The sequence below is a fragment of the Colletotrichum phormii genome (assembly GCF_030913505.1).
Source record: "Colletotrichum phormii strain CBS 102054 chromosome Unknown BDP81scaffold_20, whole genome shotgun sequence".
Taxonomy (NCBI): domain Eukaryota; kingdom Fungi; phylum Ascomycota; class Sordariomycetes; order Glomerellales; family Glomerellaceae; genus Colletotrichum; species Colletotrichum phormii.
Window position 1 is genome coordinate 643,554 of NW_026851462.1, and position 15,578 is coordinate 659,131.

Consider the following 15,578-nt stretch of genomic DNA (forward strand, 5'->3'; position numbering starts at 1 on the left):
ACGCGTGGTTTCGGCTTGTAGCGAACATAATCGCGAAATACGGCATTATAGACTCCGATATCTACAACTTCGACGAGACTGGGTTTATGATGGGCCAGATTGCATCCGGGATGGTCGTCACGAGTGCCGAAAGGCGTTCAAATACAAAAATAATGCAGCCTAGCAATCGTGAATGGGTTACAGTCATTCAGGCCATCAGTTCGTCAGGCTACAGCGTTCCGCCGTACATCATCGTTGCAGGCTAATATCACCTCTCCACCTGGTATATAGAAACAGATCTCCCACGCGACTGGGTCATCGTAACGTCTGAAAACGGATGGACAACAAATGAAAGAGGCCTAGACTGGCTCCAGCACTTTGATCGGCATACAAAACCGCGTACAACTAGCAGTTATCGCCTCCTCGTCGTCGATGGGCACGAAAGTCACCACTCTGCGGACTTTGAGATATATTGCAAGGAAAACAATATCGTCACACTCTGCATGCCGGCCCATTCGTCTCATCTACTTCAGCCCTTAGACGTTGGGTGTTTTGGGCCACTAAAGACGGCTTATGGTCGACAAATTGAGGATAAGATGCGCCGGGGTAATACGCATATTAGTTATTACGAAGGAGGACTTCTTCCCTGCATTTCGCAACGCTTTCATGCAAGCCCTAACGGTAAAAAACATCCAGGGAGGTTTTAGAGGGGCTGGGTTTGTTCCGTTAAGTGCTGAAAGTGTGCTTTCGAAGCTGGATGTGAAGTTATACACTCCAACGCCCCCAGGGTCTCTCCCAGCAACACCCCCAGCGTGGACTTCTCAGACACCAAACAACCCAACAGAGGCAAATTCTCAGTCAACTTTGATTAAAGATCGAATCTTAAATCATCCAAATAGCTCGCCAACACCAGCTAGTAACGTAGTTGACTATATCCTTAAAGGGATACTAGATATGATGCATCGTAATGCTGTTCTAGAGGCTGAGAACAAAACCCTTCGGGAGGAGAATAATCTACTTAGCCGACGGCGGAGATCTAAGAAAACTCGTCTCAGGTAAGGAGGGAGCCTTACTATAGCTGAGGTAGATGACCTTTAATCACAGAGAGAGGCTATAGCTCAGATTGAGGAGGAAACGCGCCGGAGTAGTGGCCGTCGGCCGAGGACGGAAACAGGTCAACGGCGATGTGGCGTCTGCGGGAACACTGGACACAATGCGCGCACATGTCCATTTCAGAGAGAAATGTCTAGAGAAGAGGATTATGGGTAGTTTCAATTAATTAAACTTTGTTGATGTTTATCAGGATTTACATACGTGGAGTGGTTGCTGTCGAGCGATCCGCTCGCTTGTCCTATCCGCTCGCTTATCATGCACGTTAGTTCTACTAAATTATTAATCACGAGGAAGAAGATCTTAGGCTCTAGAGGAAGATTAGACCTATTAATAAACTTTAAAATATCATAAAGTTTATTAGAGCTTTACCCTAACGATCTGAGCGATTCAAGAAAGTATCTTATAAGGTTAATACTAGGTTAGACTTTAGGCTCTTTACTCAGGGCTCTCAAGAGACTCACCTCCTCTCTAACAACGAGACGAGGTAGAATTCTATATACCTTATAATTAATCAAGCTCTTCAAAAGAAGGCGGAAATCGAGACCTACGTTAAATAGGTTTAGGATAAGGATAATATTATAAAGAGGGTTCTTAACGATGACCTCCTTTCCCCAGAGGACTAGAAGGTCCTCGTTAAGGTCAGGTCTATCCTCGAGCCTTTCTACCTACAGACGAAGAGAATAGAGGGCTAGGGTAAGGGGGATAATTATAATCGTCTCTAAGAGGTAATAACTAGTATAGAGTAACTTACCTCCTCGAGCATTTTAAAGAGTAGAAAGCTCTATATAAGTTTGTGATCTATCCTGCTATCCCTCCTACTCGAGAAGTCTCTCCGGAGATTAACTTGACCTCCAAGGAAGACTTCTAACCTTCTCAGACTCGCTCAGGGCACCCCCTTCGCCCAGCAGTCAACAGTTATTACCAGCCTTATCAAGCATCCTTTCTCCCCTAACATGTAAGGGAGGATTAGAGGCAACGTACCACTCGATTCAATGGCCTCTCTCCTATATACTAGGAGCACCTTCGTACCTCTATTGAGCTAGCCTAGCAGAAGCTCTCCTCCTACTATACAAAGTTAGGGGAGTCTCCTCTATTCCCTACATCTATGATTCTTCACCCCTCACTTAGTATCTCTTACCTTAAAGCAGTCTAGGATAAAGAAGTCCAGCTTAAGTAGGTTTATGATACGGAAAAGGAGCTCAGGGACTACTTTGACCATTAGTATAGGTTAGAGGATGCTCCTGATAATACCGTAGTTACTCTAGAGATTACATTACCCCCCATAAAGATAATCACTTCAGATAATAGGTACAGAGCAGGCGAGGTCGGGAGGCTCCTCGGCAACAGGATAAGGTTAAGACTTACTTCCGGCAGCCTCCTTAATCTACAGACGACCCTGTAAAGCGGTAGAAAGATCACTAGTCAACCTACCCCTTTCTCAGCAAGCTTGCCCTCGATATGTTTTCCATCCCTACCATGGCTGCTAACTGCAAGAGAGCTTGCAGTACTTCAAAGCTGACCCTGACGTCGCAACGGCACTCAATACAGCCTCAGACAATGGGCTAGTCGCAGCTAACGAAGAACTGGCTGAAGGGGAAGATCCTGCCTATTATGGGAGACGTTAGATTATTTGTACCAGGATCGTGACACTAGTATAAATAGCTTCACTTATTACCTAGTCGGGTAACATAATAATAATAAGAAGGGTCACGTGACCTTACATTTGGCTTAGTTGATTAGCCAATTACTCAACGTAACCAATCCTGGGGAAAAAGTGGTCAAATTGGTCAAATCGAGGCTCGATTGAATTTATTGGACCGAGCGGCAGCGCTGCGAAAAGGTCTCATTCGACGATCGAGGCGACCTCACTCTCAAAGTCGGCAATCTAGAAGATGGCGACGTATTCGAATTCGTGATCTGCTCCAGGGCACTGGCGCGCGCATCTCCCGTCTTTCGAGCGATGCTCTTTGGTGGATTCTCCGAGTCCAAGCCCGAGGGAGAGGCATGGGTCGTGAAGCTTCCAGAGGATCGCCCTGCGCCTTTCTCCATTCTCTTGAAGATTATCCACGGTTGCTTCTGCGAAGTGCCGCAGTCGCTGACGCTGGAGGATATTTATCAGCTCCTTGTCGTCACGAACAAATATGACATGTTGTCGGTCTTATTCCAGCTTTGTGGTAAATAAGGCGTAATTGCTGGCCGGCAATTACGGATTCGTTTTTGTACGACAAGCTTGCATCAACCTGGTTCGCACCTTACAGGAACCTCAAAGCAAGAGATGGGAACGAAAAGCTATTGTGGATGGCTTGGGAGCTTGGAGACCAAGGGGCCTTTAATGGGATGGCTCGAGATCTCGTTGTTACGTCGGAAGTGAACAAAGAAGGACAGCTCCTTGATAGCCGAGGAATCCCTTTTAACACTTATGAATGTTTCGATGCCAATGGGTTATTAGATAGGTTTCTGAATCGTGAAGTCACCGAACAGCTTTAACAAGGGGGAAACAGATAACATCAAAATGACCCGGCAGCGTCGTATTCATGATCTAAGGGGTTTTATTAACAAGGCTATTCGGGACGGACTGACAAGCAGAGGATGCTTAAAAGTGCAGGAGCCTAAAATGGAGGTGCCCGTATACAACAATTTCTATGGAAACCCTCCGAAGGCTACTGTTCCGCCTGCTCCCGAATGGAACCTAGTCAAAGCTCGGTGCAACAATGCCTCCCTGGTTGAAGTGACGAAGCTTGCCGAGACTATAGGCCTATGCAGATTCGGCCTTCCGCTGGTCCTGGCAGGCGAACGAAACTATCTTGGATCTATCCAATCCCTCAAAAGTCTGGTTGACGGCGCAACGCCCGAGGCTAAAGATGTCCATAACAAATGCTCTCGTTTACGTCAAATCCAGCGAGATTTCAACACGTCAGTCACGGCATTCGGGGTACCGGTCGCGGACAATCATCTTAAATACATGACGAATCAGGCCAAGAAGACCAGCATTGGCCACCGGCAGAACTAGATCGACACAGAGAGAAGATTCGGGGTGGAGAGTTTTGTTGGATCTCTGGGCCGTACTCCGTAGGCAGAGGAGATGGATCTGGAGGCCGGTAATATGGGCCCACCCTGACGGTCTGTCCCTACATACGACTTCCGGAGGCATCGTGGGCTTCGCCCAATTTTTCCCCTCTTCTAACTCTACGCGCAATAGACCAATACAGTACTATTAAAATCATCGCGACCGAAAGGTCTGCCCTGCTGATGTGCATACCAACAATTTTCAGGCAAGAAGCCCAGGATCTGAAGCTCATGAAGGGGACTAGAACCGAAGATTCCAACTCGCGGAAGGAATATGAAGTCAACTTTAGCAAGGCATTGGTGCCAACTTGGCTTGGCACCTTCTTTCCATAATGGCGATGTACCATATTATTTGACAGAGCCAGCCTATGAACAAGACGCCAGAGGCTGCATGCCCGCATACAGCTTGCCATGGCTTTTCCTGCAGGTCAGAAGGGGTAAGAGTCTACGAGTGGAACTTCTGCTCGTTCATCAATATCATCCCCATCCGCTGTACGGCTCTGTATAATGAGAGCCTATGATTACTGCTGCAACCTGCAGCTACCGAATCTAGGCCACTTCATTTCCCTATTCAGGCTGGGCTAAGCTAAGTGAAGAATCTCACTCGAAGCGCATAAATCCTACATCATCGCCGCAACTTCAGATAGGAGCTCTTCGCCCGAGCTCTTTTCTCACGTAAGAGCTTCCTCTCTTCAGCCGAATACAGCCCATCCCCCGTTTTCTCTCCAAGCCTCCCTCTAGAAACGTAATTCTCCTCCAGCCAATCCGTATATCCCGCCTTCTTGGCGTCCACCACCCCCATGTTCACCCTGTTCCTTTCAACCTGCCACACAGTGTCAAGCCCAACCTCGTCCATCTTCTCACAAGGCCCTTTCTCGGCGTGGAAGAAGTCTCGGAAGAGGGCATCGATATCCCGGGGCGAAGCAAGTTCCGCCTGTAGGATGCGCAGCGTGTCGGACTTGACGGCGGACCATATCCGGTTGAAGACGAAGCCAACCGATTCATGAGGGAGCGCCAGGGGGTTGAACCCCACGCTCTTCATCTGCTTCTTGAGGAATGGCATGAGGTCTTGGTCTGTGACGCCGCAAGTCATGAGCTCGACGTATGTATTTCGCGGCGGTAGGTGGTAATGCGTGTTCAGCAGGCGCTCCGGCCGAGTGATGAGGTGCCTCAGAGCTGATGTCGGCCATGTCGAGCTATTGGAAGCCAGGATACAGTCCTCGGGAACGAGCGCATCGACTTTACCCAGCATCTCCCGTTTGATCTCCGGATCCTCCGGGAGAGCCTCGATCACCATCCAGGGGTTGCCACTGCACGATTCCTCCAGAACAGTGCTAGTCGTGACTCGGCCCGGGTGCGTCTCACGAACAGCGCACACTGTAGTGAGTGCGTCGCCGACATAGGGCATCGCTGAAGAGAGCACGCCAGAGTCGACGTCGTGGAGAATGACGGGCCGGCCCGTGGAGGCCCACATAACGGCTAATCGCCGGCCAAGGACCCCCGCGCCGAGGATGACGACGGGCCGGGAAGTGGGGTCGCTAGGCGGCGTCCATTTCGGGGTTACGGGGGCTGTTGCTGCTTTCTCAGGAGAACGGTCTGAGAATAGGCGAATTTGATGTTGAGATGAGAAGGAATTTGATTGCCGGCATTGAGTTGTAAGTTGGGCTTTGGGGAGGAGTATTGCTGTCGTTGTCGTGGGAAGGGTTCTGACGATTGTTGCTGGTTTTGTGATGTTTCGGCTTGTGATGCCGCTTATTAGGGCGGGTTGAGTGCGCCATAGTTGTTGACAAGTTCTTCTAGATACCATTGTGATTCTTAGCTTCTCCGTTATCTGTTAGATCCGAGGGAAAGGTGGTTCATTTTATGGTATCTGTCTGTCACATCTCGCTGAGCCGATGATGATGGCACTGTCGCATGATGAGGACGGCCGGGAGAGTGGCGTGATGTTGCCGACTAACACTGGGCTGACCTCAACTGCCAAGGTCGGGTCTTCGCGGCTGGGGTTCCAATTGCATCACGCAACTGGGGAATATCCCCAGATCTCCCCGGAAAAGCAAGGTCACTTGCTCGGGTAGTCCATGCCGCCCTACGTCTAGCTTCCGCTCATTCCTTGTCTCCTTCGGGGGAGGGGAAGCAAGCCCATGGTCATCTCGGAGGTTTTGCATGACGATGCTAGGTATGTGGCGTCACCTGTTGAATCAGTACCGCACCCCATCAAATGCGATCCATTTCACATGAAAATATGACTGAATTATATGAGAATGCTACTTTTAGGCTTTAAGTTGAAGAAACAATAAACTCAAGTGAAGAAATTAGACGTTTACTCACTTCAATGATGTTGTTCTTTGGAGCAAGCCCACCTGACCATCTCAAGAGCGTGGGGAGGGACACAAGTACGTACCAATAGCGATGGGTGGGGTTGGCGGTGCTCCATTGGTGCACTGCTCAGGTACCCATTCTTTGTCCCCGAACAAATTCCGTCGGCCGATTCTTGCGCGAACAGCAACTTCAAGACCAACATCCAACGCGGTTGCAAGCCTCCTCTTTGTGCACGAACAGCAGCAGTACATCTGCAGACGTCGTCATCTATCATCTGTAGCCACGGGCGAACTGCGATCTTTGCCGCGTAGGCTATAATGTGCGGGATCCACGTCCTCGTTATACGCGACGGCTTCCAGTCCCTGCCGCAAGACGTCAAGACATGCCTCTGCAACCGCGGTCCGGATCATCTGGGCGAAGCTCGCTGTCAAACGTCAGGCGGTAGCGGTAGCCCTGTCTTCCTGACTCTGACCTCGACGGTTCTGGCTCTGCGCGGTGACCACGTCACCCAGCAGCCCTTTCGCGACGCGTCTTCTGGGTCCGTTCTATGCTGGAACGGCGAGGCCTGGAAGATTGCAAGGGAACCCGTCCAAGGGAACGACGGAGAGGCGATATTTGCTTTGCTCACCGCGGCCAGTAGCCGCGACGCACCTGAAGATGCGGTCTTGAATGTGCTGCGCAGCATCGAGGGCCCTTTCGCGTTTGTCTACTTCGACGCGACTTCATCCCGTCTATTCTATGGTCGCGACCGCCTTGGTCGACGCTCTTTGCTACTCAATGGAGAGGGAGGAATCAGACTGTCCAGCATTGCTGAGAGCATATTACCTTCGTGGGCAGAGGTGGAAGCAGATGGCATCTACCTTGTAGACTTGGCATCTTGGGACGGTGAGTCTCTGGGCTCAAGTTCGCCTCGCTCTTGGACGCCAGGTGAGACCGAGACGGTAAGCTATATGTCTCGCACGGCATGCATTACGTTTTTGCTACTTACGATGTTAGGTCCTCAACATTGGAGTCTTCAACATGGCACTCCCGCCATCAGATGTCCAGTCACTCTCAGCAGTGTCACTATCAGTACAAGCAGTCAGGCAGCAGATGACCGAGTCGCTCAAGTTACGTGTCTTGAACGTTCCTGAACCCCCAGCCCACGATGCTGGCAACGACACGCGGATAGCTGTCTTGTTCTCCGGCGGGCTGGACTGCACGATCCTGGCGCGGATGGCTAGCGACATGGTCCCATCTGATCAAGGCATCGACCTGATCAATGTGGCCTTTGAGAACCCTCGTCTAGCAGCGAAGGCTGACAACTCTCCTGGTGCGCCAAGTCTCTATGAGGCTTGTCCAGACAGAATCACGGGAAGGAAGTCCTTTGCTGAGCTGAATGCAGTTTGTCCTGCTCGTAGCTGGAGGTTCATTGCCGTAAGTTCGCTCAGCTTGACGCGGCCATTCTCCCATACTAATCCTTAGTAGGTGGATGTCCCATACCAAGAAGTACTCGCGCATCGGAGCCAAGTGATCTCTTTGATGTATCCCCACAATACCGAAATGGACCTCTCCATCGCCTACGCCCTCTACTTTGCCGCTCGCGGCATTGGCATGGCCCAAAGTAACCCATCAAGCCCTCCTGTTCAATACGCTACGCCAGCGCGAGTGCTTCTCTCTGGCCTCGGGGCAGACGAACTCTTTGGCGGCTATGTACGGCATACCACCGCCTTCTCGAGGAGAGGTTACCCGGGCCTTCTTGAGGAACTTAAGCTAGACGTCAGCAGGCTTGGGAAGCGGAACCTGGGCCGCGACGACAGAGCCATGTCCCACTGGAGTCGCGAGGTACGATTTCCGTTCCTCGACGAGCAGTTTGTCAAGTGGGCCATCGAATGCCCAGTCTGGGAGAAGTGCGACTTTGCCTTCCTCGAGGCAGAGTCAGGAGTCGATCCTGAGAAGAGGGCGTTGAGGCTTCTTGCGAAGGACCTTGGCATGGGTGCGGTCGCCCAGGAGAAGAAGAGAGCGGTGAGCAATACCCAATGTCGATTGGCCACTTCTCATACTGACTATCCTTCTAGATTCAATTCGGTTCGAGGACAGCAAAGATGGAGAGCGGAAAGACCAAGGGAACAACACTCATTGCTCCATGAGTAGGAACTAGGAGGCGAGTGCTTCCCGAGACTGGCGATGATGACGTACAGATACTTCCGAGCTGGCGGTCCCTTGGACGAAGTCGACAGCAACTGCGCGTTTCTGCTCTGCAGTAACCCTTTGCTTCCGGCATTCGATCAAGTATACAATCAATGACCGCTGGCAATGATGTCGTAAAGGCAAGTCTGAGCCAGAATATAGATGAGTCGAAATCACCGTACAAAATTAGACAAGAATTTACTTCCGATACTTCTCGCAAAACATGGTTCCATCACTCACGGCACATTTCAATTTAGCCACGTTGCTGCTGGCTATGTCGACCAACTGGTGTTCGCAAATCTTCATTGGTCCTCCAGCACCATGACTGAAACCCCAGAGTCTCACAGACCGAATGCTGGCGGCGGTTTCGTGAGACAGCGACACAGGGTAAATGATCCTACTACTACCCGGCTGTGCCCATGCAAGCCAGCATCACGCCAATGTCCCAGCCGCCCCTTGCCTAAGCCTCGAGGTTCTCCCGCATGGGGTGCCACAAACAGCGTCCCCATCCCGGCTTGGCAGCAGTCGCTTAGCTATTCTCAGGCCCTAGGAGACACAAACGACCCTGTCATAGCCTTTCTAGTGGGGAAGCCACGGGCAGTGCTGTCTCTGTGTGATCCTGCTGCCTTGACGATCAACCCACAAACAAGTCCATGGACAGATGATGTGCTGCATGTCTCTCGGCCACTACTCTTTACTTTAAAGCTAGGCTGACCTTTCCCTTTTTGACGTTGTCGAAGTAGCCGGACTTCTTTAAGCACAATGCTAGACTGCGAGCGTTTTTTTGTTGCAATCTGAAGGCTTCCTAGTAGTCGCCAAATGAGCAAGCATGCACCATCTTGAAGGTCCTTGGGCGGCGGCAGATAGCACCAGACGTCCACCGTACAATTCAGAGTCATCGGACCTCTCGCGAGATGATCACCGACCGCTCATTCACGTGCAGTCGACCGACTCAGCGGAGACCCGCACCGAGCCGTTAGAGTCCACGCATCACCCCATACCGATGAGCTCCATGACCACTGAGCCCGGCGCAGCCCACGTCTCTGGCGTCCCGCACGTAGCATACAACAAGCTGTCTAACACGGACCGGAACTCGGCGGACTCGCCCGGTTACGGTGGATGGGACTACACACCAGGAAGAGCAGACACAAAGTCCCATCTATCCCACAAAGAATCCGGCCTCACCCCTCCCGCACCCAAGCAGGCATGGAGTACATCACTCAAGGGTTGGCTGCCAGAGCTCATATGGTCCATAATAAGCATCGCCTCCGTCGCCGCCCTCGCCGGAGTGTTATCCCGCTTCGACGGTCAACGACTCCCCGAGTGGCCGCTCGGCCTGACACTCAACACGCTCATTGCCTTCCTCGCAACGCTGGCGCGAGCTGCGTTTGTGATCCCAGTGTCAGAGAGCCTGTCGCAGTTGAAGTGGCTTTGGTATCGCAAGGAGAGGCCGTTGAAGGATTTTCAGGACTTTGACTCGGCGAGTAGAGGGCCTTGGGGGAGTATTCAGTTGTTGAAGACGACTAAGGGTTGGTGAGTTGATGGTTCTGGCGATGATGAGAGGCTTGGTGAGTGCTGACTGTCCCAGGTCTCCTAGTCTCATCGCGACGATTGTCATGATCACGGCAATCTTCACATCGACCTTGACGCAATCCGCCGTCACATACCCCGTCCGCCTCACGCACGTAGACGGAGACGCCACAGTACCCCGATCAACATCGTACTTCTTCAGTACATCCAATACCTTCTCCTCACGTATGTCTTACTCTGCCGCCCTCATCTTCATCTCCCGTTTACTGAAATACATGTGTGCAGTGCAACAGGAACACTACGTCCAACAATCAATCTTCGAAGGTCTAAGCTACGACCACACCAAACAATTCCCCCTCAGCCCAGCCCGCTGCCCCACGAGCGAGTGCCAGTGGGAGACCTACAGCTCGCTGAGCATCTGCGCCAAATTCTGGAATATTACGGCTTCATTGAACGTCACGACTAAAGAGAGTCCTATTGGGGCACCGCGGGTGAAAGCTTCACTTCCTAACGGGATCTCTGCGAACTTGAGTACCTCTCACTTCGGCCTCGTTAGTCTACGTGGTACGAGCAAGCCTATCGCCTCGGACGTGAACCCTGACGCGGCGCTGTTCAACTTTACGGTGATTTACTCCCTGCGAGAAGGCAATGATGGCACAGTCGGAGCTATGGAAGCTGTGCTGTACCTCTGCGCAAAGACGTATAACCTTTCCTTCGCAGGCAACATTGAATCGCGCGAGGTCATCGATGTGACTTCCGACATCGAACAGGGCTCTATCACGTTCCCCAGCGGCCAGGTGAGAGACGACCTACCCGCGATACGCGACCCCCTCAACCCCGACGGGGAGAACTTCCCCTACGGCGGAACTGGGCTCGGCAAGATGCAGGATAGTCTTGCGGATGCGCTGAATGGGTCCTATGCGGATCTCAGTAACGTGCCGAGTGCGCTTGGCCTTGCGCCAGCTCGGTACTTGGCTGCATTGCAGTACGGCGCCAAGACGTTGGAGGCGCAGGGGCGGGCGAATGTTTCACGAGAGGTCGTGATTAATGAGGCTGTTGCGAATATCACGAATAATGTTGCAAGGAGCTTGTCCAATTTGTTAGTCTGCCGTGATGCCTTCCCTCCTCTTGAGTGCGTGGATAAGGTTACTAACGTGGTCACACGCAGCATCACGAACGACACCATAGTTGCAAGAGGGCAAGCACTCGCATCGGAGACATTCGTACAAGTTCGCTGGCCTTGGCTCGCGTTCATCTCCTGTCAGGCCGTGCTTTCCATCATACTTCTGGCTCTCGCCATCATTCAGACAAAGGCGGCGGGGATCGGGGTGGTCAAGAGCTCTACCCTGCAGGCTATGGTCGCTATCAACTCCAAGGATAAGCAGGCCCTTGAGATTGGGCTTGCGGAGAGGCACCACCAGGAAGAGGTGGATGAGGTTGTTAGGAGAGGGCCTGGGATAGCTTGGAGTTTGGGTATGAGTGATCGGGGATGGAGTCTTCGTATTTAGCTATGCTGGTTATAGACCATTCCATCTCACGGCCATACCTGCGAGCGCCCAATTTTCTGTGAAAGCTATGGTTCAACTATCCAAAAGGAGTGTGAATCAACACATTAGAATCAGAGCAGTTGATCAATTGACCAGGGGCCTTGCGCATGCTTGTCACGTCGCTGCAAGTGATAACCAGGCTCCACTTCCCGACGACAATCAACTACTTTAAATTTTTGCCCGCGGAGATGATCCATCCATCCGCACTCACGATGACTCTTCCGCTCCTGTCTCGACGTCCTCTAGCCAGGTACAGCATAGACAGTAGCTACAATGTCTCGACAACTTCTACATCGCGGCCTCGCCGAAACAGGCCTCCTAGCCCTCAGCAGATGCCACCCCGACATCAAGCTTCTATGCCTCCAGCGCTTCGTGCGTATGTTCGCCTACGGCGCAACGACCCTGCAGCTAGTAGCCTACTTTGAACTCCTCGGGTTCACGGCGACGCGAATAGGCCTGTTCATGGCATTCACTCTCGTCGGAGACGTCTGTATCAGTCTCGTGTTGACTTCCATCGCCGATGGCGTCGGGCGGAAGGCGGTATTGGCTGCGGGCGCGGCTTTGATGGCTGTTAGTGGTGTTGTTTTTGCGACGTGTAGTGGGTTTCGGGTGTTGTTGGCTGCTTCTGTGGTGGGAGTTATCAGTCCAAGGTACGAATCCACACATATCTCGCCGGGGGTGAAGAACGTGTGAAACTGATTACAAGCAGTGGCGCTGAGATTGGGCCTTTCCGCGCCGTGGAGGAGAGTATCGTCGCGCATTTGACCACTGCAGAGGATAGAAGCGACGTCTATGCTTGGTACAGCCTCATGGGCGCCGCTGGGACTGCGTTCGGTGCAATGACGAGCGGCTGGACTGCGCACTACTTGACGGCCACTGCAGGCTGGGAACTCGAGGCGGCGTATCGCGTAGTCTTCTACGGATATGCAGCGCTGGGCGTGTTCAAGTTCTTTCTTGCACTGCTCCTGGGCCGTGATATCGAGGCTGAGCGGGACGAAGGTGGCGTCTCTGAGGAGGAAACCGCCCCCATTTTGGGCGAGCGGTCGGTTGAGAGAGAAGTAGAGGCCAAGACTTGGCGATCGAAGCTTGTTCCGAAGATTGCGAGGGAGAGTATGCCTGTGGTCGTCACGCTGTGTTTCTTCTTTGCGCTCGATTCTTTTGCCTCGAGCTTGACTACCCAGTATGTCTTCCGTCGCTCTTTCCTGAATCTTGATGCTGACTTGACCGAGGTCCTGGATCGCCTTCTTCTTCCGTTGGAAATTCAACGTGGACGACGGAACTCTGGGGTCTCTGTTCTTCACCACAAGTCTCTTGGCCGCGGCCACAACTCTAGTCGCGTCCTCAACTGCCAAGCGAATCGGCAACCTAAACATACGTCAACCACACATCCTCACTCCTCTGGATCCTTATAAGCTCTTGAGACTATCTCCTAACCTTCATTGCATAGGCAATGGTCTTCACCCACCTCCCCTCAACAATCTTCACAGCACTCGTCCCTCTCCCGCGAGACGCCAACACGGCCATCGTCTTCCTGATCCTCCGCGCCCTGACGCATTCCATGGACGTCGCGGCGAGGGCCGCTTTCCTCGCGGGCTTAATCTTGCCCAAAGAACGCACTACTGTGCTGGGCCTCATCAACGTCTTGAAAACGTGCGTTTCGAGCGTTGGTCCCGTGGGAGTTGGGATCTTGGTGTATAGGAATCTGTTCTGGGTTGCTTTTGTGGGCGCCGGATGTCTCAAGGTTGTTTATGATCTCGGGATGTTGGTTTCTTTCCGCAAGCATGAACGGGAGCAGCGTGATGGAGAGGCCGGGGGTGCTTAGACGTAGGTAGTATGTTACAGCTATCTCACGGGGAAGCCCATACGAACCTATGCTGCACTGGCGGTAGAGGCGTTGTTAACCACAAGAGTTCGGGAAGTGAGATACAGCAAGGAAGCCAATAGTGCAAAGGTAGACGAAGATCGTGGTAACCAGTCATGTGTATTCAAGCTATCAGCCAATGCATCCATCTTTATCCATGTCTCTATCAATCGCTGCAGAATCTTCAAGTCCACGGACTACACAAGCCAGCCAAGATGCTATTGGACAGCTTAGCTGTCGCAAGATCCGAACGAGCTGGCGATCCAGCCTCTGCAGCAGGAATCGAAGGCGGCGGCACTCTCCTGTCTGTTGGGGCAGTAGAAGGCAGCGTTGTGGAAGGGTCCAGTGACGACGTCGTCTGAGTAACGCGTTAGTACAAGATATCGAGACACTAGAAGGATGGCAAGAGGATAGAGGAGGTTGCACTTACTACCGCAGCAGTGGGCTGTAGATCCCTGGGAACCCTGGTTGTTGCCGTCCAGGTCCTTGAACTATAGTTCCAATCGTTAGCTCTGCATGTCTTTCCAAAAGCGACGGCGTGTAAGCCCGTAGTTGCTGGGGGTGAGTGTGACGTACAAGACACACGCAAGTGCGGGCATCGACCAAGCTGCTGGAGATGAGCAGCATGGCAATGGTAGGGATGATGGAGGTCTTCATTCTGAGTTTCGGTAGGGGTTGAATGGTAACTTGATGTTGTAATGAGTTGATGAGATTGCGTTTGTTTACTGGTCACATGTTCTGTTCACTAATACTGCAGAACATCAAGCTCTATATAAGATTTGCCAAGTTCATAGGCTTCAGGTTCTAAACTCTTGGAATCCTTCTCGAAGACAACTGCGAGCCTACGATACGAGAGTCCTGCAAAAGTTAATTAGATGTCAATATATTGCCCCGGAGTTAGCGGAAGGCAACAACTATCACTAACAAAGCTTATGCTTGGACGTTTTGCAGTTGACGATGGTGGTCTTCGTGCCCCGTGTATCCACATAGTCCAGTCAACGAGTCATACAGACGTTCTACAAAGTCACTATATCGTTGACAACTCACTCAGGGGAATAGGCGGTGTCGTACAATTCTGCCCTCCCAAACAAACTCAACCTAGAAGAAAAAGCTAGTTTAAATTGTCACTGAAAGCTTGGCCAGCCCGGAGGGCAGCGCACATCTCGCACATTCGGGAGCCGGCTGCGGCGAATACGTCGGTTTCGCATTCTATTTGTCTCCGTTGAAGGTCCGTCTATGATGCTTCAACGGTGGTTAAGCTCGGAGACGTCGCCTCATAGCCGTGCCGTCTCTCCGAGTTGCCAATTGCTCGTCTTCCCCAGAGTCAGGAACTGCTTGAGGGACTCTCCTATGGTATATTGCCTCTACAACGATGAGCCCTCTTATCTAGGTGTCCGTCACACGGCCTTTTCGTCTGCGGTATCACCGCAAGTTAAATCATTGGAGTCTTCAACGCCCTAGAGCCTATAATAATGTCCGGAGAACGATATCCGACAGTGCATATCCGTGATACCCGTGGGGGCGGAAAAGACCCATCCGCGCCGTTGAAGCCGGAGCCATGATCCCTGAGACTCCCTGTGATGTCAGATGATCCATTCCCCATTCTTGAAGCGCAATGAGCAGAGTATTTACCATACGTTGGAGGACTAGAAATTTTCATACAATTCTTAGTCCGGACTCCGGCCTTGGGGATAAGTGGCGGTGGAAAAGCTGGTCACCCGCTCCTCTGCCTACCCGAGTACTGGTCCAGAGCTAGGCATGAAATGCCAAATTTAAGCCCTCGACTGAACCAAATATCAGTCAGGCACCTCAAAGATTTGTTAGGGAGGTAGAGAGAACCAGACGCCCGAGGTCGTTTGCCTTTAAGAACCGGGGGTTGCATCGTCTTTTCGGCGTTCGGATCGGCCCCACATCGCCGGCAGGCCCGATGTGATGGTTCAGGTCGCACCTTCTCGCCGGGAAGTTGCCAATGTCTGATCAGCTCCTTCTCTTTC

General features: G+C 52.0%; 6 protein-coding genes across 6 annotated transcripts; 4 read left to right on the top strand and 2 right to left on the bottom strand.

Annotated features, from left to right (window-relative positions):
* Nucleotides 1-2,932: 2,932 nt before the first annotated feature.
* BDP81DRAFT_328219 (uncharacterized protein) lies at nt 2,933-3,579 on the top strand (the record flags this gene model as incomplete). Its single annotated transcript, XM_060585195.1, has 2 exons — nt 2,933-3,247; nt 3,322-3,579. Coding segments are annotated over 2 exons (573 nt in total), but the record flags the coding sequence as incomplete, so codon positions are not given.
* A 1,204-nt stretch (nt 3,580-4,783) lies between these two features.
* On the bottom strand, nt 4,784-5,632 carry BDP81DRAFT_397764 (3-hydroxyacyl-CoA dehydrogenase; the record flags this gene model as incomplete). Its single annotated transcript, XM_060588368.1, has 1 exon — nt 4,784-5,632. One exon carries the CDS (start codon nt 5,630-5,632, stop codon nt 4,784-4,786), a length of 849 nt encoding a protein of 282 aa, XP_060441478.1.
* Nucleotides 5,633-6,572: 940 nt separating this feature from the next.
* Nucleotides 6,573-8,928, top strand: BDP81DRAFT_435907 (asparagine synthase). Its single transcript, XM_060591084.1, has 4 exons — nt 6,573-7,418; nt 7,474-7,893; nt 7,945-8,481; nt 8,535-8,928. The coding sequence occupies exons 1-4, from the start codon at nt 6,795-6,797 to the stop codon at nt 8,604-8,606; spliced, it is 1,653 nt and encodes a 550-aa protein (XP_060441479.1). The 5' UTR covers nt 6,573-6,794; the 3' UTR covers nt 8,607-8,928.
* A 730-nt stretch (nt 8,929-9,658) lies between these two features.
* Nucleotides 9,659-11,684, top strand: BDP81DRAFT_328128 (uncharacterized protein; the record flags this gene model as incomplete). The annotated part of the gene is made up of 4 exons (XM_060585189.1): nt 9,659-10,179; nt 10,235-10,401; nt 10,462-11,279; nt 11,322-11,684. The coding sequence occupies 4 exons, from the start codon at nt 9,659-9,661 to the stop codon at nt 11,682-11,684; spliced, it is 1,869 nt and encodes a 622-aa protein (XP_060441480.1).
* A 312-nt stretch (nt 11,685-11,996) lies between these two features.
* BDP81DRAFT_463985 (major facilitator superfamily domain-containing protein) lies at nt 11,997-13,545 on the top strand (the record flags this gene model as incomplete). The annotated part of the gene is made up of 4 exons (XM_060594097.1): nt 11,997-12,373; nt 12,433-12,903; nt 12,953-13,055; nt 13,171-13,545. 4 exons carry the CDS (start codon nt 11,997-11,999, stop codon nt 13,543-13,545), a joined length of 1,326 nt encoding a protein of 441 aa, XP_060441481.1.
* Nucleotides 13,546-13,814: 269 nt separating this feature from the next.
* Nucleotides 13,815-14,241, bottom strand: BDP81DRAFT_397768 (uncharacterized protein; the record flags this gene model as incomplete). The annotated part of the gene is made up of 3 exons (XM_060588369.1): nt 13,815-13,942; nt 14,015-14,075; nt 14,161-14,241. 3 exons carry the CDS (start codon nt 14,239-14,241, stop codon nt 13,815-13,817), a joined length of 270 nt encoding a protein of 89 aa, XP_060441482.1.
* Between the last annotated feature and the right edge of the window lie 1,337 nt (nt 14,242-15,578).